The sequence below is a fragment of the Phascolarctos cinereus genome, unplaced genomic scaffold (genome assembly GCF_003287225.1).
Source record: "Phascolarctos cinereus isolate Bilbo 61053 unplaced genomic scaffold, phaCin_HiC Scaffold_5;HRSCAF=322, whole genome shotgun sequence".
NCBI lineage: Eukaryota > Metazoa > Chordata > Mammalia > Diprotodontia > Phascolarctidae > Phascolarctos > Phascolarctos cinereus.
Genome location: NW_027555958.1, coordinates 20,168,341 through 20,193,807, shown reverse-complemented (window position 1 = coordinate 20,193,807; position 25,467 = coordinate 20,168,341). Strand labels below are relative to the sequence as shown.

The 25,467-nt window shown below is 48.8% G+C and overlaps 1 protein-coding gene across 4 annotated transcripts in view; it reads right to left on the bottom strand.

The window, feature by feature from the left end:
- The window catches only part of FKBP6 (FKBP prolyl isomerase family member 6 (inactive)), a 47,319-nt gene extending 24,599 nt beyond the window's left edge, over positions 1-22,720 (bottom strand). For 3 of the 4 annotated variants that reach the window (XM_021005741.2, XM_078154709.1, XM_021005742.2), the window contains exons 1-8: positions 22,600-22,720; positions 21,626-21,743; positions 21,119-21,208; positions 18,930-19,132; positions 14,415-14,534; positions 4,795-4,989; positions 3,631-3,740; positions 2,791-2,880 (exon numbers count right to left, since the gene is read on the bottom strand). In XM_021005741.2, coding sequence (XP_020861400.1) covers positions 2,793-2,880; positions 3,631-3,740; positions 4,795-4,989; positions 14,415-14,534; positions 18,930-19,132; positions 21,119-21,208; positions 21,626-21,743; positions 22,600-22,671 — 996 coding nt within the window. In that variant the 5' untranslated portion in view covers positions 22,672-22,720 and the 3' untranslated portion in view covers positions 2,791-2,792. The remainder of the gene's footprint in view (positions 1-2,790; positions 2,881-3,630; positions 3,741-4,794; positions 4,990-14,414; positions 14,535-18,929; positions 19,133-21,118; positions 21,209-21,625; positions 21,744-22,599) is intronic. The other variant, XM_078154708.1, reaches the window with a different exon arrangement.
- Between the last annotated feature and the right edge of the window lie 2,747 nt (positions 22,721-25,467).

The following is a 25,467-nucleotide window of genomic DNA, read 5'->3' as shown; positions in this document are numbered from 1 at the left end:
CTACAAGTGTTAGGATTTTGAGCTGCAAAGGATCTCAGAGATCACTCAGATCATACACTTTTTTTTTTTAAGAGAAGAAAATGGAAAGCCAGGGTTGACTGGGAAGAGCAAAGCTAGCACTAAGCCTGACCCTTCCACCCTGGGCTCCGGATGAGAGCAAGGTGATGATGAAGGGGATCAAGGACAAATCTGAGAGCATCAGGCAGGAGAACCTGCGCCTCAGTTTCCTCTTTTGTCCAAAGAGGTCGACTTAGACAAAGCTGCAGAAGCACAAGTCAGAGCTGGCAGCATGTTCCGGCTTTTGGAAATTTTCTGTGAAGGACGTGTCAGCAATGGTATCAGACCTGGGCCAGGGCTGCAGGTGGCCCACAACCCCAGAGTGTGGCCAACCGAACCAGGTTCAGTTATAACTAACGCTTTCACAGACCAGGCATTACCTGCTTCCTACTCCATAGGGGCCCAGCTGGAAGCCATCCTCCATCAGTATTCTTGGGTACTTCTGAACAATGACCTATGAACTCACCTAACTGGGCTAACATCCAGCCCATGCCTTCCTGTCTTGTCCATGAGGCTACTGGGAAAAACCTCGTCCAAAACCTTCCCAAAACTGATCTGCTCTCCATCTACCATAAAAGGAGGCTACTGTCAGATGAGAGGAAGCGCCCTGTAGGCAAACCCTTTTGTTTTCTTACATTCATTTTCACACACAGCCTTCTGAATAATCACACTTGTACTTCTGATGACACAGGGCTCTGTAAGAAGCACTAAAAATGTGCCTTTTAGAGGAGAAGTGGGTCTCTCGTGGCGAGAGTCAGAAAGTCCTGGTTCCTGTTGCAGGCCTGTTAGCTACATGACCACGGGGGCCTTCTCAAAAGCTCAGACCCTGATTCCTCACCCATTAGCAGCAGCCCAAGCCCATGTGAGGGTGGGCAAGCTAGAATCTCATTACAACGCCTCCTGGAGAAAGCCCAGATGCAGAGAAAAGATCCACAAGGGAGGAGGGTGATTCAGTCACCAAAGCTGCGTCACAAGATGCTCTGAGGCAGAGGTTACTGTGGCTGCAGCCGCCCCCTGCGGACAATGCCCACCTACCACCTCCCCTTTTTAGGCTCCCCCCAAACTGAGTTTTTCACACTGGGGCCCAGGGATGGGGTGGGGGAGAGGCATGGACAAGCACTGATTAAACACTTACTATGGGCCGAGCATTAAACTAAGCACTTCAAAAATATTATCTCACTTGACCCTCACGACAACCCTGGGAGGAAGATGCTGTTATTATCTCCATTTACGGTTGAGGAAATGGAGGCAGAGTTTAGGTGACTTGCCCAGGGTCACAGATCTAGTAAGGATCCGAGGCCGCACCTGAACTCAGGTCTCTCGATGCCACTGCTCTAACCACTGTACGCCTAGGTCAGAGGCTTTAGAGCTGGGAGCCTTGAGGCCTAGTACCTGCAGGAAAATCAAGTTCCCAGCTGGACTCAGGCACACCGAATTTGCTCCTGGGTAAGAAAAGGTGAACCCGTCACGGGGTTCAGAATGCTCAGAAAGACGCTGTCCCCACTGGGGTATAACAATGCTGAGAAGAGCTGAACAGGGTGGAGGTGTCAAGCAGTTTCCCAGTTCAGATATCGGCAAATCTCTCCATTCTTGGGTCCCTTGAGTCAGTGGGGCGAGGGAGAGGACGAGGACAGGGGCGCTTGCCGCTGGCCCCAACCTGACGCACCTGAGCAGGCAGGGAGCCGCAGCTCCCAAGCCCCTCTGAACGGCCCTACCATGAATGAGCCCTTTGACAGTGGCCTCTCTGCCATGCATGGACGCTGGAGGCCTCCAAAAAGCCAAGGTTTATCACTGCTGGTCCATTCAGCAGCTATTGTTAGCCGCTTTCTTGTTTAATTTCCCTCAGGAGAACAGACTTATCTATGTGGTGGAGCAGGTGTTTAAGGCAGGTGGGTTTTTTCCATGGATTAAGTAACAGTTGACTGAGCAAGTGCATTATTCTTCTGTGCACTCAGGGAAATCTTAATGGTGGGAACTGTGCTGGATTTAGTTCTCCAGGAGCTCTGACGTGGAATGGGACGGAAATGCTTTTATTAAAGACTTCCCATGTGTCCCAGGGCTGGGGGGACAAGCAGGAAAGCCCACGGAGAAACCTCCCCCAAGACAAGGCTCAGGTTTCAGAGGCGAATAGCTCCCATTCAAGATGGTTGTAGCACAGGAAGGTGAAAAGATCTGGGTCCTCGCACAAACCAGAGCTAGAGAGCTGCAGCTCTCTGAGCTCTCGGGTCAACTGCATTGGTCATTTTTCTGTTACCCACAGTTTACGGGAGGTCAATGCAGTGGGAGCGACCAACAGAGTCCTAGGTGTAACACAGCAAGCTCTTGTTTGGAATCCAGCTGCAGCTGCGTAACTCACGGCTGCGTAACAGTCAAATCCCTTAAATGCCCAGGGCTTCAGTTTCTCCATCTGTAGAAAGGGCTGAGGACCCTTGTCATCACTGTCTCCCCGGGAGACTGAGAGGAAGGGGCTGTTCTGTACAAGTGAGTGTTTACTATGCCCCCCAAGGCTTTAGAGGGAGAAGTGTTAATACAGACCCAGCTCCTTGGGACCTCAGACTTCAGGAGTGCCCCCCCCCACATCTGGCCCCTGGCTCCAAACAGCATGGTCAACAGTGACCTACTCTCTCCCATCCAGGTCTGCCACATCCCCTAATCTATCCTTAGTCCTCAGGCCAAGCCCTCCCTCAGCTTGAGGAGCTCCTGCCCCTCACCCTCTTCTGGCTCTCAACTTACCTTCAGTTCTGTTGCACAGCAGAGGAATGGAGAGGAGAAAATATTCGGCAGCACATTTCCTTCTCTTTGTCCATGTAGTGTCTGTAACAGCTTTTGGAAGAGAGAACAAAACGTTTCTAAAAGGCCTGTCTGTAGGCAATGACACAGACGAACTCCCAGAGCAAAGACTCTGCCCTTTCTGTCACTGAGTACAGGGCAGGAGCTTTGGGAATGGTTCCTGCCGGGCTCTGTCCTTCTCTAACACTCAGGCCAACCGCCACTGGGCAGGACCTGAGCTACAGGGCCGCCAGCATACCTGGGCCTTCTGAACAGGGCAGCCTGAAGGGCCCAGAGGAGGCTCATCCGAGGCTGTCACCGAGGGGCGAGCCGAAGGACACCTTCTTTTAAATGCACAAAACAATTAACATGGCTACAAAAGAAACCAACTACTGTGACATCGTCGTCAAGACAGATTTTCTTCAAGTTCACAGACCCTAGGTGGAGAAGGTGCCTTTCTTCACCAGCCTATAGGTTCCACGGCTTAACAGCCCTTGAACGCAATGGCTTGTGCTAGGAAACTTTCGTGTAAAGAGTCATCACCTAGCATCCCTGACCTGAGACAGTTATTTTTCAACATCAGAAAGGAAATATCTAGAATGTCCCCAAATTTTTAGCAATTTTGGGGATTCCTCTGCAACCCTGAAGCACAGTGAGACTGAAATCCTACCTTTACCTCCATCCCTGGGCACAATGAGCACTCCAGGAGCAAGCCTCCCAATATTTCCTCATGACAAGGAGACCCAGAGGCGACATGTCCACCAGTCCACAGGTCCGTGACAAGTCAGAAGGAGGGGCACTTGCCTGGCTAGCTTCTTCAGCTCCTTGTTGATGTCATGATTTAAAGGCTGTTCTCTCTGGGCTCGGACGAGGAAATCCCGGGCTCTCTTGTATTCAGTCATGATGAGACAAGCCTGCCATAAAGATGGTGAGAATTACAGCACTGCGTGTTTGGGAAAAGAAAAACAAACTGGGAGAAGTAAAATTCTTGAAGTAATCCATTTTAGTAAGGGAAGGGGGTCAACTGAGTTAATCAAATCACCTAACTTCCCTTAAAGAAAGGATAAGAGATAAACTCTAAGATCTTTGTTAGGTGAGCATATATCTCAACTGAATAAAAGGTGTGAACAAGGTCTGGATCCTCATGCCATCCCCCCCACAATCAGCCAATCAAAGACATTTCAACTAGGTTGCAACAGAAAGTCTGTTTGGAGGACTGATGGGGGGACTTGGTCACACCCTCTGGGGCTTGAGAGTGAGCTGGCATTGAATTGACGCCATTTAGCTGCTCAGTGGAGGAAGCTACCCAGCCATGCCAAGCTTGGCATGGGGAGAGTAAGAGTGCCAGCTTGGGCTAAGTCTTGATTTCCCATCCCACACTGGCCAGGGGAGGACCAGAGGATTCTGGTGACCTAGTCCAAGCATCATTCCTGGAACAGCAGATGCTGCTAAGTCTGCATTAGAAGCCAAGGACAAATTAGATGCACGGGGGAAAGGCGTCCTCAGGACTCTCTGAGGAGCTGGAGAAGGTGCTCCAGGAGTGGTCTCACAAAGAGGAGAAAAGGACTTCTAGCAGCCAGAAGGGGTTCTCCTGGACTAGGTACGTACTGGGGGGAGGACGTCCCAGACTTTTCGTCGATGTTTTGCGTCAATTATTTTTACTCTACTCCCTCAGCAAATACTCCTTGATAGAAGCGAATTAAATCTGGTCGGCTAACTGCTGTGAATGGACAGTATCACGGGCAGGAGAAGCCCCTTGGTGGAGGCTCCTGAGTCACAGTATTAGAAGGCCACCTCCAAGCCCCTGGGCTTCTGCTTGAGCCCCGAGGGGAGATGGAGAGGCCACACTCTGGAGATCTGGCTGGCCAGGACGTGGACACTGGAAGAACATGGTCCTTGAGAAGGTTTCTGTGTTAGGGACAGCACTTCCTGAATCTCTTCCCGACAAAAGGCCAGTTCCACACTCACCTGTCCACATCTGAAGAGGGCCTTAGCATTCTTCTGATCGATAGCCAAGGCTTGCTCTCCATAGACCAGGGCCCGGGTGGGTCGTTCCAACTTGAGGTAAGTGAAGGACAGGTTAAGGAAGACGAGGAGCTTGGCGCTCTCTATTTGACCCTGTTCCCCAGGGTGAAAAGGCCTTCGGCAAAGAATCGAGGAGGCCTGTAGGGGAACAAAGCAGTGGACAGAAAAGTCCGAAATCGCAGGGAGTGAGCAGCCACAACCAGGGCCAGAATGCTTGACCCCGTAAGAGCCCGAGGGCAGGGCCTGCTCATCTCTGCCTGTGTATCCCCCTGCACACAGCAGCTAGAAACACAATAAAGTCCAACAATACAAGTTAGGAAGAGAAGAGAAAACGTCGCCCCCGGAAGAGCAAATGCTTTTCCACTTCTGAGTCCAAAGAGTTAAGTCCTTTGCTTTTAAGGGAACCTCATTACTACCATAAGGAAATAACTCCCTCTTGTAAACACATAATATTCCTTAGCAAGTTGGAAAATTAAAGCTTGAAATCACACAAGGGAAAACAGACAGATGACACGAAATCCAACTAGACAAAATAAAGGAGCAAAGGAGTCTCTGCTGGCAACAATTTTCATGGCTAAATGGACCTATGGGGTCTGACCCACAATGGCAGCTCTTGGCAAGTTGCATAGTCCTCGTTTAACAAAGGGGGAAATATTACACAAAGAAAAGCAGTGATTTGCCCTAGAAAAAACACAGCAAGGTGATAAAGCCACGTCCATTGTATTTGTGAGTGGTGGAGGGTGTGTACTTGTATCCCCAGTAACTAGCCAAGCACCTGGCATACAGTAAGCACCTAATAATTACTTGTTGACTGATGCTCGAGTCAGCTACAGTGAGAGCCCACAGACCAGCATCCTCCCTCCCTAAGCCTACAAGGCAGTCACTACAATTAGTGTGTGATATGTAATTTCCCCACCAGGTGGTGCTATGCTCAAGCGACCAGCGTGCATGTGCACGTGTCCTGTGTGCCTCACCCTTCCCTCCCCATCGGATTTTTTTCTATGCTCATGCACATACCACTTTTCCCACCAAGCTGCACAACTTCAAAAGGACTAGGAAAGCGTGAAACCCTCTCAACTGTAGGCTAAGGGTTAACATTCAATACTCCTTGGGATGCCCATAAACAGCCATATCTATAGCCCTAGAGGCCCCCTCCATACCCAGGCGATCACCTTTCTGTTGCCACATGGTTTTTATTAACATAAAAGATCGCAAAGAAGCCTGCCAAGTAGCTCCTCCTAGTGTTCTCTCTCTGGACATCAGCCGACAGTTCCAGGGTATTCACCTTCCTCTGACCTAGGAGGTTATGGGAAAAAAACGAGGGAATGGACTGTGAGATTGGAGTCCAATGCGGGGGCGCTCTGTGTGCACAGGAGGGCCTGGGGTGAAGGGTCTCCTGCCTTTCTCACTAGGCCCCAAGCATCCCTCTAGGAGCTGAGCTGGACTCGCCTCTTCACGGTCTTGTCCCTATTAACTACTCTCTTCTCGGTCCAAGCTCTCTCGGGAGGCAGTAGGGATGGCTGCCAGCATGGTCTTCCCTAGAAGTCCTTAGCTCCAAGGGCCAAGCAGCAACAGCCTCTGCTCCTTGAACTGAGAGGGAAGCCTGGTTTCAAGGTAGGCCGTGCGTCCCAGCCTGCATCTGCCATGGTCCGACAGCCCCAAGCCCCAGCTACCGTACGTAATTCACATAGTGGTTGCTCTAGCTTCCTCTGGGCAGCTAGTTCCCTGATCCTCTACCTTAAAATGCAGAAAGAAAAGCATCCAGTCAAGCCCACTCATTTACAGGGAGGGGCTAGAAGGGTAAATGAGACAGTACAGCTACACATCCTTCTGGGGTGTGATGACCAGAAATGGCCATTTTAGATAAGGGCTGGTCTTTGTCTTCAAGGCTTTTTGATACTGCCCATCACATTCTTTCCCCTAGGGAAAGCCAAGTTGCAAGAGATCTTTCTGGAATATAGGCTGAAAAATCAAGACAACTGAGATGGAGTAAATCCTGAAGATTGACTGAGACAGCCCCACAAGAACCACAAAGGTGAGAAGAGGAGATGGGAAGCTCAGGGTTCTATTGTTGGTGTTGTCTGCTCTTTTACAGAGAAATGAGTCAAATTTATAAAAATACAAGTCATTCCCTAATTGATAAATGGCCAAAGGATATGAACACGCAGTTTTCGGATGATGAAATCAAAGCCATAAAAAGAAATCTATAGCTATAAGAAAAAATGCTCTAAATAACTATTGGTTAGAGAAATGCAAATTAAAACAAGGTACCACCTCACATCTATCAGATTGGCTAATATGACAGAAAAGGAAAATGACAAATGTTGGAGGGGATCTGGGAAAATTGGGACACTAATGCACTGCTGGTAGAGTTGTGAACTGATCCAACCATTCTGGAGAGCAATTTGGAACTATGCCCCAAGGGCTCTAAAGCTGTGCATATCCTTTCATGCAGCACCAGCACTATTGTGTAACCCAAAGGTATTTTTTAAAAAAGGAAAATGAACAACATATACAAAAATGTTTATGGCAGCTTTCTGTGGTGGAAAAAGATTGGAAATTGAGGGGATGCCCATCAACTGGGGAATGGCTGAACAAGTTGTCACCATATATGACTGTGATGGAATACTACTGCTCTACAAAAAATGATGAAGGGGATGCTTTCAGAAAAACCTAGAAAGACTCAAATGAACTTGATGTGAAGTGAAGTGAAAGCCATTCTCAGCAGTACAATCATCTTAGACAATTCTGAAGTACTCGTAACAAAAAATGCTGCCCACCTCCAGAGAAAGACCTGATGGAGTGTGAATGCAAATCAAAGCACACTTGTTTTTAAACTTTATTTTTTTTTTGGTTTTGTTGGTCTGTGTTTTCTTTCACAACATGATTAATATGACAATATGTTTTGCATGACTTCACATGTATAACCTATATCATACTATTTGTATCTCAGGGAGGGGATAGGAGAGATAGCAAGAGAACCTGGAATTCAAAATTTTAAAACATGAATGTTGGAAATTGTTTTTACGAGTAATTAGAAAAATGATAAAATTAGTAAAATACATGGTAATAATAAAAATAGAAAATGATGTTAAAAAAAAGATATGCACAGTGACTGATACTAATATCAATTCTGATGTCAGAAAGCAGACTGAAAGAAAGAGCAGACACAAAAAGAATTCCTCTCTCCGTAAGGAGCCGTGATGGTGACCGGGATGCTCAGGACACAAATCCAGAAGATACTGATTCCAAAATATCTACAACCAAAACCTCAAAGAAAAAGAGCTCGGGTAAAACTGGACAAGATACAGCATGAACGTAAAAGCAGAATCTTAAAACAGCTTTTATAAACGAAATGAGAGTGCTAGAGAAAAAAGTTGGAAAAGAAATGAGAGCCAAGGAATAGAGAATCAAAAAGGTAATTCACAGCTTGGCACAAGAGGTACAAAATGTGCCCACGCAACTAACTCCCTGAAAATCAGAATGGACCAAACAGACATCAATGACTTCATGAGACAATAAGAATATTAAGCCAAAGTCAGAAGACTGAAAAAACATAAGAGAAAACCCTAAGATATCTCAAAGTATTGGTATCTCAAACAATTGACTGAGAAAAAATATCAAGAGAAAAAAGTTTAATAATCAATGGACTATCTGAACACTATAACTAAAAAAAAAAAGTCTAGACACCCTATTTTGAGAAATCTTACGAAAAAACTTTCCAAGACTTTTTAGAGCCAGAGGGTGAAGCAGAAGTAGAAAGAATCCACTGGTCAAGTCCTGACAGAAAAACTCTAAAACGAAAACTTCCAGGAACATCATAGCCTAACTCCAATTTGTAGGTCAAAGAAAAAATACTGCAGCAGCCAGAAAGAAAGAATTCAGTACTGAAATGTCACAGTCAGGATCACACCTGATTTAGCAGCCACACTAACAATGCAGTGGAACGCTTGGAATACAATATTCCAGAAGGCAAAGGATTTCAGGTTATAACCAAGGATCACTCACACAACAAAACTGAGTATAGTATAATGCTTCCAAGCACTCCTGATGAAAAAGACCAGAGCTGTGTAAAAACTCCAAAGTTCAAACACAGGGCTTAAGAGGAACATAAGGGGCAGTTAGGTGGGACAGCTAGGTGGTGCAGTGGATAGAGCAGAGGCCCTGGATTCAGAAGGACCCGAGTTCAACTCGGGCCTCAGACACATAAACACTCACTAGCTGTGTGACTCTGGGCAAGTCACTTAACCCCAATAGCCTCACAAAAAAAAAAAAAAAAGGAGGAACATAAAAAAATATGGCCAGGGATGACTGGGCCTGCTCGGTGGGAGTGGGGGGTGCTCTGTACCCCTTGTCTTCCCCTTCCGTTTTGAAGTTATGATCTGCTCTGAGAGATGAGGCTGTGTTTATCTTTGTTAAAAAAAAACACTTTTTGCTTTCTCCGATTTTCTGTTAATAATGAAAGAATGGAACAGAATAAAGTTTTGCTCATTTTGAGACAAAAAAAAAATCAGCAGTAAAACCAGTAGGGGAAAAATGCCACTTCTGAAAGTTTTCAAACGCAATTGTGCGGATGAGCTCACAGGCTCACTAGCTGTGACTGGGCAGGTCCAGCCAGCATGTCCCAAGGGTCTTGGTGCAGCTTTGAGCTCGAAGAGCCGTAAGGCTGGGACACCCCCTATCTGAAAGGCCAGACATGCAGGCAAGAAGGCAGCACAGACCATTACCTTGCCTTCCTGGGTTGCCTCTGTGTGACAGAAGCAACGTCGGCTCAGCTAGCTTCTTCCCGTAAAAGGCTGAGGAAGCTGTTCCTGAGCCCTGACTAGCAGAGCAAGCTCAGGCTCAAGGCCCTGATGAGGATTCCCAGCCCCCTAAGGTCACAAATGAGGCAGGCATGAGGGGGAGGGGAGTCGGCCTTCCTCCGACTTGATGGACGTCCCAAGTCCCCACACACCCCTCAGAGGGCACACACCTACCTGAACTAGTACTGCAGCTTGGCTGAGAGTCCTTTCCACGCCACAGCTAAGGAAAACTCTTTCTGGAAACCAATAGATGGTCTACGAATGTCTCATTTCATTTCAACCTCAATCCTGAACTATCAGACTGGCCTGAGTCAGGCCTGTCCTACGACACTCGGGCCTCCCCACCAGCCTTCTCTAGAGGAGAACAAAAGAGTTGAGAGGACTGCAGCGCATCTGGCAGCCACTGGGCAAAAAGCCCTTCCATGGATGACCAGGAGAGACTCGAGCTTCAGATACAAACTCCTTCCGGGGGGGGGGGGGGGGGGAGCTAAAAGTCAAACTTGCCTGAGATGATGCTTCAGTTGGCTGGACTGCTTTTTTCGGTCTTTGTTTGCTCACTGTGCAGACGAGGAGGGAAATATAGGGAAATGAAAGTGCTGTGGGGACAGGCAATAACCAGAGGCATTTGCAGAGCCAGGAGAGCCTCAAGAAGGCTCATCATGGGGCAGACAGAGTGAGCTGCCCTCTGGAGCCCCAGGCCCAGGAGGAAGTGAAGCTCACAACGTCAGAGGCCTCAGGGAAACAGCTGCCCACCACTTGGCACTCTGTCCTGAAGGGCTCCTCCTCTCCAACAGAAGCTCTCCTGTTGGAGACACGGAGCCCTGCCATGTGCCAAGTCTCAGAAGGGACAAGGTAGCCCGGCACATGAGGAGGAAGCTTTTACAGGGAGAAGACTCTGGCCTTGAAGTAAATGAAAGAACACGGCAGCCAGACGCAGAGAGGCTCCAGGGCCTGGGCCTAGGAGCCACGCCTGGAACAGCTGACAAAATGACCCACCAATGGGGCAGAGGCCAGCAGAGACCAGGGGGAGCAGGGCCAAGACGTCACCGGAAGGCCCACGTGGCACCACACGGGATGCGGCCTGGCCACGTGCAAGCGTCCCCATCTAGGTTTCTTACTTGTTCACCCTTGCCGCTGATGCAGATGTATCCTCCCTGGGTGACCCTGGCTAAGTCGTGTGGCTTCCTGGGGTTTCAGCAGCCAGCTGGTCTTCCCCCAAACTTCAGTCCTGCATCCCCCACTGCCCAGTGGCCCCTCTGACCTGGATGTTTCAGACGTCTCAAACTCGAGCAGTCTAAAACTGACCTTGTTCTCCACAAACTCTCTCCTCTTCCTGTCAAAGGGACCACACTGTTCTTCCAACCTGCAACTTCATCATCTCAGCACACTACTCCTCACACTCTCTCAAATCATGCTCAGTCACCCCTCTCACCGCCATTTCTACCTCCATGACAGCCTTACATCCAATCCCTTCTCTCTACCACACAGCTGACACCCTAGGTGAGACCCTCAGCTTCTCCCACCCAGATGACAGCCTCCTCCCTGGTCTCCTGGCTCTACCCTCCACAATGCCAAAGTGATTTCCTTTAATTAACCACTGACCCCATCACTCCCCTACAGAAGCTCCCTATTGTCCCAAAGATGAAACACAGACTACTCTGCTCGGCTTTCAAAGCCTGGTCTGTCTCATCGGACACAAACATGTGTGTGTGTGCGCGCATGCATGCATGTGTGTATGTGTGTGTGTGTGTAACTGTCACACAAGCTATACCAAGAAAATAAAGATGTCTGAAAATTTTGAAAACAATGAGTATAAAAATTATATGAAACTATAAAGCTAGTAGAATTACATCAACATATAAAACACAACACCCGTTCATGGATCTGTAATCATAGTATAAATTGGTGATTCTCAAAACATCCTGTACCAGATAAAAACTATAGTTACAAAGACATATGATAGATTAATGTTTGCTAAACCCAAGATTGCAAAACATTAAGGAATATAATTAATCAATAAAACTATCGTAAAAATTGGATGGTCATATAGAGAAATGTGGTAGTAGATGCCATCACGACAAACTACAGTAAGTTATAATTATGCCAATGATCAGAAAAAATGAGACAAATTAATGGTATGTTAATTGTAACTGGAGAGAAAAAAATTTATCTGTTGAATAAATGGGAAAGATCGTAGGAGAGAAAATAGATGGACTTGATTATATAAAAATAAAAGCAGTTTTACATAACAAAAGCAACATATCTGATAGAAAAATTGAGGAAAAACTTTACAGTACATGCATCTGATAAAATTTTGATATATAAAATACATCAGAAATTACCATGAATTTACTACAGTAATATCTATTCCCCAACACACATGGTTAAATATATGATCCAGCACGTGTTTATTAAAGTTATCAATAACCACTTGAAAAACTGTTTAAACTTCAAAAATTCAGAAGTGGAAATTAAAACAACTCTGAGGTCCCAAACTGGCAAAGAGAGACAACAATGATAAAATTCACTATCAACTTGGCTGTGAGGAAGCAGTCAGCCCGAGGGGCTAGATCTGGGAAGCGGGGCACTCTGGAACAATGCAGCATCATACAACAAGGAGTTACTAATCTCAGAAAACCTCCCACCTCTAGGCTTCCACAGCCACTTCCATATACACAACATTATGGAGGGGAAACAAAACCCTACAAAAACACTCCTAAAGGCTTTAACCGTAAAGGCTAGAGGCCCGTAAGTCTAACGATTTGAGAATGGCTGAATGAATTGTAATATTAGTGCAAGGGAATATTGCTGTGCTTAAAAATCACAAATATGAAGAACACAGAGAAACACAGAACGCTTGTGAGGGCCCACAGCTACAGCTGTGAAGTGTACGCAGATGAAGCTGAAACTTGGGATCACTTTACAGCTTCTTTTTTGGCTTTCTCCTGGGAACATCAGCATGCGGTTTACATCTAGGTAGCCACAAAAAGGTGAAAAGCTTCCTCACAGGCCCGCTCGGGTAGCAACATACTGAACGTGCTGCGTCCACGTCTTCGTGACCCTGTGGACCCACTGTTCTTGGGGGTTTCTTGGCAAAAACACTGGAGAGGTTTGCCATTTCCTTGTCCAGTTTTATGGAAGCATGGATTAAGTGACTTACCCAGGGTCACACAGCCAGTAAGTGTCTGAATTCTGATCTGACTCCAGGCTCAGTGCTCCATCCACCGTGCTAGCTGCCCCATACTGCACACAAGGCCAAAACCAAGGACCTACAAAGGACATGAACCTGACCCTATGATCAACCAAGACAACTGTCCTTCCCCCTCTGCTAAACTGTTACCTCCTAGGGACCTAGAGAGCTAGTACTCCAGACTGTCAGCAGACCTTGAGTTTGACTTGCCCTCATTAGAAGAAAGCACTCAGGGATGCGTCAGACAGCCCCACCTTCTCCTTTGTCATCCTCCAGACTTAGAGTATTACCCTAGAGTTGAAGCTTCCCTCATACTAGTATGGTCACTAGACCTCCACAGTCCCCACAAGTGACAGTACCAGCTGTGTGGCCCTAGGCAAGTCACTTAACCCTGTTTGCTCAGTTTCCTCATCTGTCAAATGAGCTGGAGAAGAAAATGGCAAACCACTCCAGTACCTTTGTCCAGAAAACCCCAAATGGTGTCATGAAGATTTGGACACGACTGAAAAAAGACTTAACAACAAGAGAGAAGAGTTGAGTTTGAGGTGGCAATGGCAAGACATTCACATCTAAAACAAAACTCAGTGAACAGGAAAAGCTCTCTGGGCCCACCGAGTCTAGCAAAGGGAATCCCCCAAAGGGAATGATATCGCCACACAATGTGGTCCAGCCTGTTTGAAGATCTCCAAAGAGAAGGAATCCCTTTGCTTCCCAAGCCAGCTCATTCCTCTCTGGGACAGGACATTTCTTCATCCCTAAAATAAATTTTTCCTCCCCAATGTCCAGTTTCTTCAAGGACACCACCAGCTTCACAGGCAAGAAATCTTGGAGTGGTCTCTAATTCATCCCCTCCTATCGGGGATGAGGGTCTGAGACCACGTGCGGGCGTGTGACATGAGAGTGACAACTTTGGACAGGATGGAAAGGCCAAAGGGGCCGGCTCTTGACACAGGAGGTCAGCTCAGAGTTAGGAAAGATGCGATCAACAGAGTGTCATCCTCTCCATTCCCAAGCAAGCTGTGGCCCTTAATAAATCTGTTGCTGTTCCATGATAACTTTTTATACAGCTAATCTGGTGGGTAGAAAAAAGGAGTGCCTCTCCAACATACCACACACGCAAGTGAATTAACAATAAAAAACAAATGTGAATATGGGCCCCAGGAGAAAAAGCCACAGCAATGCCTGACAAAGCAAGGCAGGAAAAGCTATATATGATGCACAAAGTCAGGAGAACTGACCAAAAGAGAAAAACTAGAACAGAGACTGATCACGTAGGCTGATAAGCAAGCGATGACGTGAAGGGTCCTCGTATTAACTGGCCCTGGCTCACCCAAGCGTGGGTGTGAGTCCCAGGTGATACGCCGAGGAACCTGCTAACAAGAGGGAGACAAAGGAACCAGAGAGGGATCCAGCCTGCAGATGCAAATTACCCAGCAGCCACCGCCACACCCAGCCCACCTAGCAGCAAGGACTTGCCAGCCTGGTACACTACTTACTCAAGGCGAGACTGTGATGCCCTTCCCTTAGGGACAGAAGAGGCAGCTGGGAAGCCTGCCTGCAGGATCTCTTACCCTTTTGTATCTCTCCTTGGCATCGTGAAAGCGATTCTGGCGAAAGAGGTAGTTGCCAAATTCACGCTCTGTGCCAGCCACCTTCAGCACCTTCTCGAGAGGAAACACGTCCTGCTGCTTCTGAGGGATCAAAAACAGAGGCATCTGAGGTGACCCAGCAAAGCGAAGGTGACATGGCCTTGTGTAACCAGCAAGACTTCAGGCCCCAAGTCTTACCTTCAGACTCTGATATCCCAGCTGGGGCCACCTGTGGCTGGGAAGGGTATGAAAATCCACTGTCCCACAGCTGGCTTGCAGGTGTCTCCTCTTCAAACACCTGTGGCTCAGGCTGCTCCACCCCCCCACAACTGGCAGTCACCTCAGGCGCGCCCCCCCCCCCCGCCTTCTTAAACTGCTCTTCCTATCAGACCCTTCCCTCTGGCCTCCTTTCTATCCACCTGCACCCATGGAGGGCAGCCCTCCCCCAAGACGCCACACTGGGCTCCTCGCACCAGCACTGGGACACCACCCTCCTCCTTCTCTATTCTCAGTTCTGATGCACCAAGCCAGGAGGAGTGGTAGGCATGCTCCTTCACTCCTTGTCATCACTCCCAGCCCTCTTCTCCGCTGCCATCTTCCTGGATGCTCACATGCATCTCTCAACAGCAATCTCTCCAGATGTTGGTGGCTATCATCTACTAGAGTCCAGACCATTCTTCCTTCTGTCTCACTGTCTTCCTTTCCACCTTAATCTCCGTCCTCATACCTGGGTGTCCTTAGTTGGGGAGTTGCTCAGAAGAGGCCTCAATCAACTGACTCCCCCACATGACTCACCTCAGCCCATTTCATGAAATCACAAAGTCCAAGAGGGTACAGAACAGAGACAGCCAAGTACAGGGAAGTTCACTGGTTAGGCCCCATGAAAGAGGGTGGCTCGCCACTGCCTCCAGAGTGTCTCTTTACAACAGTCAGGATGGGAGACAGCCTTGAGGAATCTGAGCCGTGGCAGCAGGGAAGAAAGACCCCAAGCCTTGACAGAGAATTGCTCCTTGCCTCTCCCCAGAGAGCTGCAAGAAGGGGATCCCTCCACTCTGCAGTGGGCCTACTTGCCCAGCAGGAGACCCCCAAATCCAGGAGGAAGCTGTTCCAAGAGTCAAGGTGGGAGACAGCCTTGAGCAAAGAAAAGAGTCAGCTGTCTTATGAAGAGAAATGGCTCGGATAGTTTGGGGTCGAGCTTGAGGAAGAAGTGGACCCAGGGAGCCCAATCTAGCAGCAGTTACTCTGCCCAGAGGAACATGAAGATACCACCAGAAGAGAGAGACCGCCCCAGCCTGCAGTGGCAGAGGCAAGCGTGCCCTCTGAGCGCGCACCTCTCCACCTACTCCATGTGTGCGTCTGTTCCTCCCATTGACACCACTTGGATTGGTAAAAGAGGGCACACAAGGCTTACAGGGAAATGCTCTGTAGCTCCTCTACTTTTAGGAGATCCCTCTGGGAGACTTGGCCTGGGACTGCAAGTTGGGACGAAGGGGAGGGGAAGCCTATACCACTACCCCGCCCAAAGTCTCTGGCCTCCCAGCTCATAACCTCCTCAGCCACTGGGATCTGCACCTTCACTCAACCTCAGCCACACATAGGGAAGGCCCTGCCCTACTCTGAACTTCCTCTCTCACACCATCCATAACCTTCCATCCCTCCCTTCGTATTCTTCTTCATATTCTCCTTAAGCCCAACCACCAAGGACTCCACGCATCCCAGCTTTCTTACTTCATGACCTGTCACATCCTGGCCTCTCTTTCTTCCCCCTTCAAAGGAAACTGGCTGCTGAAACAGCAGCAGGACAGAGTGACATTTCCATCCCAGAACATGCGAACTGAGGAAGAGGGACTACTGACGTCACCTCTGACCTGAGGAAGGTGGGCTTCAAAAAAGCGACTGGAGAAAAGAGAGGCTAGATCCAATGACCTAAAATACCCCTGAGGAAGGGAGCCCCAAATTGCTGGAAGAAGCCCAACAACGAAACTACAGATAACCATGGAAATGTTTCTTTAAAAAGGATGAAAAGCGAAAGCTCTCTAATAAGGGGCCAACGTGATCATGTGTATAAAATGTGAAAGCGGGGGCAGGTAATGGTGGCACAAAAAAACCCCAAACACAGTCCTGTAAAAAAACATCAGGAACATCAAGGTTCACAACACACGGAGGTTGATAAGGAACATAAAGAACATTAACGTTTCTTTGTGTTACACTGAGGGCAGAAGGAAACTCTGAGGAAGAAAAAAAGGACTGAGGCTCAGGACAGACAGGCCGATAGAGAAGGAACGCGAGAAGCCAAAGCAATTCGACTTGTATTTAGTTTCCATTTTCTCTCTGAATGAAGGGGAATGCATTTTGGAGTGAGGAGCTAGAAAGCAGTGGACCAGAGTGCTGAAATTCAAGATAAGGAGGCGGTAAGAAAGCATCAAGATGCCCCAGTGAGTTGAGGATGTCCGGAACCACCGAGGCCTGAACACGTGTGCTGATGAGAATGCTGAGCCACAGTCCGTGAAGGATGCCCAGCACAGAAGAAACGTCACAGGTCTCAAAAAGGACAAAGCCTACCCCAATTTTATAAAAAACAGGAAGTGGGGGGGGGGATTCTGCACACTACACATCAGTGAGCTTCATTTTATTCCTGGCAAAACTCCAGATGTAATTTAGGTTTTGTATCTTTAAAAATATAATTTTTGTCAATCAAGAAAAATCGATTTCTCCTCCCCAACAAAGCCTTTGTAATGACTAGTCACAGTCAAACAAATTCCAGCACTGGCTGTGTCTAAAAAGGAAAAATTAAAAATGTATCTCAGTCTGCACCCCGAGTCTATCCCCATTCTCAGGAAGCCAATGAGACCTCTGGAACCGCAGCTGGCCACCAGCACTGAGAAGAGTTCTGAAGGCTTTCCAAGTCGTCTTTGGAACACTTTATTCTACAAATCGCCACTTCACTCTATCATCAGCTCAAATGAGTCTTTCCGAGATTCTATTCGTATTCCCTTCATCATCTCTAATGGCACAACAGTAATGCATTCGTATTCTCATACCGTCATCTGTTCAGTCATCTCCTTTGTCACCATGTGTGTGAAGGAGATCTTCAGAGATGCTTTAATCCCATTTCCCTCGTTATCAGTGACTTGGAGCAGTTTTCACGTGGCTGTTGATAGCTTGGATTTCTCTCAGAAAACTGCCTGCTCACAGCCTTTGACCATTTGTCAGTCTGGGAATGGCTCTTACTCTTACAAATTGCAGTGCAAAGGGAATGGCTTATCAACAGTTAGCACGGTGATCTACAACCCATAAGAGGCCGTGCAGCTGCATTCAGAATGAGTCATGCCAAACTAACCCCCACCTTTTTTTCCTTGACAAAGCAGTTACACTTACATATTAGGGGAATACCAGACAAGTAGAAGACCTATATTTCTGCCAAGTATTTGACAAAATCCATCATGGTTTCCTTGTGGACAGGATAGAAAGATGTGGACTACGGAACTGGGTGAATGACCAGAACCAGAGTCAATGTCTCCTTGAGGAGGGATCTCTTAAGAGACTGCCTCGGGGGGGTCTTTCCTTGCCTCTGTGCAGGTCAAAGTTTCTTTCTATGAACTGGAAGAAAGCACAGAGGGCGAGACTGTCAAACTGGCCAGATGACACAAAGCCATGATGGCCAATGCATCAGATGAGACAGTCAGGATCTTGCAAATTGGCAATGAGCTAAAATGGGTAAAATCGAGGAAGACAAATTTTTTTGGGGGTGGGGTGGGGTTAGGCAATGGGGTTAAGTGACTTGCCCAGGGTCACACAGCTAGTAAGTGTTATGTGTCTGAGGCCGGATTTGAACTCAGGTCCTCCTGAATCCAGGGCCGGTGCTCTATCCACTGCCCCCACCTAGCTGCCCCCAGAAAGATGAATTCTGAAAGGATAAACGTTAAGAACCCAAGCAGGTTTTCAGGTGAATGCTCTATGATCCCTTGCAGGGGATGCCACAGGTGGAATCCTTGGCCAAGCAGAGTTGTCCTAAATGGTTTCCAAGTCCCTTCCAACACAGATTCTGTTTAAAGATGATAAATGGGTGATGAGGGAATTTAAAACAAGAGAAGGTGTAATTAGACGGCTACAAAAATTACACTGATTTTTAAAACAACTTCATGTGGGTAAACAAATACACCATCGTCTGACAAAGACAATTTGGGAAGCAAGGTTAGTAATTGGGGTAAACTGTTAAATAAATGAATCTACCCAACTTAGTGAACACCATCACTACCACCACTATAACGTTTGTGAAGACCTTTTCACATCCATTATCTTATCTGATTTATTAAAAACACAAAATACATTAAGTTGAGAGGTTGCCTTCAGCACCGGCAAAGGCTTCAAAATGGAAGTGGGAGAAAGGAGAATCAGAAAGGTCAGACAAACATGAAGAAACAAATGCCATTATGCAGGATACTGAGGCCACAGAGAGCGCATCTAAAGATGTCCAGTCTGCTCTCAAGGACTTACAGCAGTTAAGGCGAAGAATTTGTCTGACTCGGCAGAGTCCAGGAAGTCCAGCAGCTCCAATTCAAACAGGACCGTGGTGTTGGGCGGAATCAAGGGTGGACAGCCCAGAGCCCCGTAGGCATAGCGAGGTTTGAAGAGAAATCGGGCCAATTCGCCTTTGCGCATCGTTAACAGGCCCACCTCCATTCCCCACAGGGTTATCTCTAGAACAGAAGAGACAGAGGCTTGATTTAAGCCTGCCTATTTCCAGCTTTCCAAAGGAGGAAAAAGGAAATGAAAGAGTTACAGCAAAACTACTGGTTAGACATCAAATCACTGTTCTGTAAGGTTCACTCTGGGTATCAGAGGCTAATACCAATGAATTGAGGCCATGCATCAGAATCCCTGTTCTAGCTGATAACCACAGTTCCCCCCAGTGGTCTGTCATGGGCTCCCTTACCTCAACCAATATAACATTGTTGACTCCTAACTGGAGGCTGCTTCCAATCTCCCTGCCTCCCTGACCCCCCCCCCCCACTCCACACCGGTACCTAAATGATTACCTATCAGTCATCGTGGAAACTATTTGGGACTATGCCCCAAGTCACTACACTGGGCATACACCCTGAGGAGATAGGAGGAAAAGGCCCATATGCACAACATGATTTAGAGCAGCTCTTTTTGTAGTGGCAAAGAACTAGACACAAAGGGGTGCCCATCAACAGGGAATGGCTGATCACATTACAGGATGTGGACGGAACGAAGTCTCCTCTGCCACAAGACATGACCAAAGGGGCAGTTTGGGAGAAACCTGGGAGGACTTTCATGCACCAGGCCCAGTAAGGACAACACTGTAAATGACTTTGAAAGACTAAAGGATCCTGGCCAGTGTACTGACAGACCACAGCTGCAGAGGCCTGAGGACAACGCCTGCAGAGAAGCAACGGACTTAGGGTGCAGATGAAACGCACGCTGTTGGAGAGGGCCAATGCAGGAATTTGTTTGGCTTGACTCAGCACATTTGTTATAAGAATTTCTTTTTTCTTTTCTTTTCCCCCCAATGTGGGGAGGAGGAGAGGAAGAAGTGGGAGGGAGAAAAACATTTTAAGTGAAACAAAAGTTTTAAAAATCATTCACACTCTCCTATTCAATTCAGCTGGCTTCCTACTGCCTCTAGAATCAAATATAAACGACCTGTCTTTTAAACACTTTCTCCAATCTGGCCCCAACTGATCTTTGCAACCTGATTCGACAGTGATCCCTTTCCCATCTGACACAGACCAGTCAAACTACACTGTTCGCTGTTTCTCACACACAACACTCTCAACCTTTCATCTGGCAACTTGTCTGGCCCACAATCCCACCTCATCTTGGGGCAGCTAGGTGGGGCAGTGGGTAGAGCACCGGCCCTGGATTCAGGAGGACCGAGTCCAAATCTGGCCTCAGACACAACACTTACTAGCTGTGTGACCCTGGGCAAGTCACTTAACCCCATTACCTAGCCAAACCCCGCCCCCCCAAAACAAAACAAAACAAAACACAGAAGCCCTTCTTTCCTTCAAAATTCCTTTTCTGACCCTTTCCTCCACCTGCAAATGCTCTCCTCCCCTCAAAAAGAAGACTGATTCTATCTACATTTACATATACACGTCTTCTAGACAGCACAATGCTTAGCACGTTACCTAGCTGCCCGTTCCTCCCTGTACGTATTTACTCTGCAATCCAGCCTCCCTGGCTGCCCAGCTCTCCCTCCCCCCTCCTAGGCACGTCCTTCCTCCGCACCTCTGCAGCGAGTCCCCTGGAAAGCCTCTCTCGATCCCCTGTGACCCGGGTGCTCCCTGCCTCCCTCCTCCAGGGACATCCAAGGACATATCCTTGTGGCTGCTCAGGACGGGGGTGCTTTCATTGTGTCTGTCTCTCCTAGCACCTGGCACAGTTAGCCTGGTGTGGAGAAAGTACTGAATAGGGGCTGCGTGGACTGAAAGTAATTACATGATCTTAGATCATGGCCCAGCCTGGCTGCCCACTTCATAAATTTCTCGGTCACAAGGTGAAATGGGAGAAGGAAAGTACACGTGGCTCCACCCAAACCATCACTCCTTATCGGAAAAGCCAACACAAAGAACACGTGGACATACAGTGGGTCTGTGGGTCAAAAGTGCCACTTAACTTAAAAACACCAGTCTAGCCTCAGGCCAGGCCTGACTCACCTTCTCCAAGTTTCATTAGTCGAGGGATCTTCCTAAAGCAGTTGGTGTCAAAGGGCTTGTCCATGTGCTCCAGATACCCAGAGTATTTCACTGAAGGAATTGTGAGAGAAAGCCTTCAAAATTCACATGGAACCAGATCCACGAGAGAAGCTGGCCCCGAACCAGAACCAGCTGCAGCTACCCTACATCACCAGCCAGGAGACTAGCCATCAGCTACTGCTTCCAAAGAAACCAGACAGCGAGGAAAGGTGGTCTCTGGCAGACCCTCAGCCAGCGAGTCCGACAGGCCACATTTATCCCAAGACCTTCGAGGCCCAGGCTCTTCTTAAAATGTCTGCACTGCTGGCCTTAAGCCACATCCCCAATTCGTGTACAGGGCGCCCCGATCTTACTACTAGGCCTCCCCTAGTGTCTGAGGCTCTAGAGCACAAGCAAAACCCCGTCTTTCCCCCTTCAAACATCTCTACTGCTCTGACCCCTCTGCCAGAACCCAGGGGGCGGCCATACCCAACACAGAGGCATCGGGCATCACCAAGTCTCCGGCTCCTTCACGGATGACCTCCTTTAACACCCCCCTGTCTCCAGTGACGTCCTGCATTCGCTGGCTCAATCTCTGGTAGGGAGACTGGTACGGGGCAGTCAGAAGAGAAGAGATCATTACTCCGAGACCCCCCCCCCCCCCCCCCGAGGAGCAGCAGGGGCCTCTGGGAAACTCCCAGATCTCAAAGCCCACTCCGGGTCACAGGTATCAGGGCAAACACTCGCGAAAATCCTCTTTCTTTGGCTTTGGGATTTGCCTCTGGATTCCCCTCCTGGCTAATAAGGACAAATAATGTCACAGACAGTCAGAGCTCCAAAGAGGTCATGGATTCCCCAGCGCCCACTTTATAGGGGGGGAAACTGAGGCCCAGGGAAAGGCACAGAGGAAGCAACCGAATCAGGACCTAAAAGTGTAAGATAGAGAGCTGAGAGGGGTCAGAGCCCCTCTACCCTCCCCCTCAATTTACAGAGAAGGAAACTGAGGCAGAGGGAAGTGACTTAATATCACAGGATCACAGGGTCGGAAGGGCCCAGAGCCCCCCTACACCCCCAATTTTACAGAGAAGGGAACTGGGGGGCAGTGAGTTAATATCAGAGAATAATATCTGGCAAAGGCCAGAACCTCCATTTTACAGAGAAGGAAAATGAGGCAGGAAGGGGGGGAGTGACTTAATATCACAATTAGGGCCAGAAAGGCCCACAGCCCCCCTACACTCCCCCCACCAATTTTACAGCAGAGGAAACTGAGGCCTGGGGGGAGGTTAAGTGATCCGTCTCCTCCAACTCCGAATTTCCGGAGCTCTTTCCGCCCTCTACTACGGGCTGCCAGGACAAGTCACGTGACCCCTCTGTGCCTCAGTCTCCCCCTCTATAAAATGGGGGTTCCGACAGACAAACGACCAGACGAAGCCCCCATCATGCAGTGTCCCCTCCGCGCGCACCAGCTCTCCCGTGCCTTCACGGTCCAGGGCCGGCATCAAGTCGTTCGGAGGCGTCACCAGGGGCTCCACCATCTTGTCCTCCCACGGCACGACCACGGCGGTGGCCCAGAGAGCGCATGCGCGGGGCCAGGCGCTTGAGACCGGCCCCAAGCTCCCGCCCACACGTGCCCCGCCCAACCAATCAGCCGTCGCCCACTTGCGGTCAAGTGTGAGCCTCTCCACCAATCATCGCCCAGGGCTGGGTAGATTGGAAGGCACGTGTTTTCTCAGGCCCAGAAGAGCGTTGTCCGTTTCTCTTGCCCCTCCCCCGCCTCCTCTCCCCCCCCCAGCCCCCGCCCCCGCTCTCCTCCCGACTCTCTCAGCCCCAACAGCTGGAGTAACAAGCAGTCAATCAACCACCAGCATTGATTAGCCGCCCACTAGTTCTGGGCGGGGTGCTGGGGCTGGAGCTAGTTACTGGGGCAGGTCTGTCCTTCAACAAGAATGTAACCGGGCCCTGCGATGGGGAAAACCCAGACCCAGCAGTTCTGTGATGTCATTGGTACACAAGACTGCCACGTGGGAAAACTCCCTCTGTCAAAGACTGTTGGCACCTTCTCTGCAATTTACATAATCTTAGAGAGTTGCCCAGGGCAGGTGGGCCGTGGATAGGTCACTGGATCTGGAGTTAAGAAGACAGGAATTCAAATTCTCCCTCAGATACTTACTAGCTATGAGATCTTGGGCAAGTCACTTAACCTGTTTCCTCATCGGTAAAATGGAGATGATTATAATAGCGCCTCCTTCCTAGGGCTGTTGCAAGGATCAAATGAGACAATAATGGGAAAGTGCACATAGTAGGGCTGTATAATTATTGTGCTGTTGTCATCAGTTTGTAGAAGAGGCAGTTTGGTGCAGGGGGCTGGGCTGGAATCCTGCCCTGGCTCACTGGCTGACCTTGGGCAGTTATCCCTCCTCGGCTCAGCCACAGCCTGGGGGGCTTTATGACTCTCTGGTTTCGGATGGATCCTCCTTCCCTGGCGCAGATCACAGCTCCCCCAGGGGTCCCCATCCTGCATGGCTCTGGTCCTCGAGGGGGGTTGTCCTGGGGGTCCCCATCCTCATCCCTCTGTCGCGACCCGTGGCTAGTCCATCCTTTTCAATCACAGCCTCACATACGTATACGGCATGCTGAGCTTTCCAAACCTCTGTAACACGAGGACTGAGGATGCGCTGACGGAGGACATCCCGTCCACCGCCAAGTCTTCCATCCCCCAGGCTTCCAGTGTTGCTAAGGAGCAGGGGCGGGGGAGCCCTCCCCAGAGCCCCACCCATCCCCCCTCTTCAATCCAAGCAACCACCTGAACGCTGCTATCAAAGCGGGGACGGCGGTGGCAGGCGGCTCGGTCCTGTGACCAGACTGGTGACTTTGCCCTCGCTTTGGGGTGGGAAGGGGGAGTTGCCCGAGAAGAAAGAAAGCGACAAAGATTAGGTGGGTGAGGGTGCGCCCACCGTTTTTTCTTGCAGTCCCCGGTCCCTCTGGAAAGAAGAGGCTGTGGTGGCCAGAGAGGTCAGGAACGCTGGCTTGGAGGGCCTAGGGAGAGCCCTTCAGGTGTCCCAGATTGCCTTCCTCTCTGCTCTTGTTGTCGCCTGGGGGTCTTGGGAACATGCTAGGATTAGACTGAAAGGTAGCAGGCTGGAAGGGAAAGAATGCTGGATTTGGAGCCTTAAGACCTGGGTTCAGATTCCACCTCTGACAAAGGTAAGTGACCCTTGTACCTGGGCCTCAGTTTACTCATCTCTAAAATGGGGATAATAATGCCTGTGAGCATATTACTTCACGAGGCTGTTTGTCACCAAATGAGATAATGCAGGCAAAGCGCTAGCCTCGAAGCACTGTTTAAATAGTCCTAGGGACTGGACTCCTAATTTCACTAGTCTAAGGAACTCCCAGGTGAGGACACTCCCTGCACCAAGGCAGGTTAGCACTTTATCTTCGATTGACAGTCTTAGGAAGTTTCCTAGAGCACCAAGAGGTTAAATGACTTGCCCACAGTCACAGAGCCAATATGTGTCAGAGGCTGGCCTGGAACCCAGATCTTCCAGATTTCAAAGTTGGCTCTAGTTGGTGGCCCAGTGGGTAGAGCACCAGACCAGGGGTTAGGAAGTGAGTCTAAATCCCACCTGAGACATTTCCTACCTGTGTAATCTAAGTCACTTCACCTGTTTGCCTCAGTTTCCTCAACTGCAAAATGGGGACAATACCAGCACCTATCTCCCAGTGTTGTTGTGAGGTCCAAATGAGATATTTGGAAAGTGCTTAGCACATGCCTGACACACAGTAGGTGCTATATAAGTGCTTATATTCCCTTCCCCCTCTCCAATGTGCCATGCTGCCTCACATAATAACACCCCTCTGAATGCTATTATTATTAGGGACAGCTAGCTCTTCCAGGCACCAGAAAGTGTTGTCTTAGTGTGGAGGATGGCTAGCACACAGGCATTGGACTTGGCTCTTGAATTTTGCTTCTTAAAACCATAGTCCCAGCTTGTTTCTGCCGTGAAGAGCTCAGAGAGCCTGGTTGGTGGGCAAAATCAACTTCATCAGCATCCAGGATGGCTCCTCCTTTCTGGTTCTTTTCTTGTTTCCTTCTTGGGCTGATCTAGAATCCCAGATCTAGAAGGGACCTTCAGAATGCTCATCATGGGGTCATAGAACTAGGAGGAATCTTAGAGATCAATTGAATGAACCCCATTCATTTTACAGACAAAGAAGCTGAACCCCAGCAAGGGGGTTCTGAAGCTCTTGGGGTTCTTCAAGCTCTGTTTAAGTATGGGAGCCAAGAAGGCTAAGGTGGTTTAAGGCTGCGTCAAGAGAGGCCAAAGGGC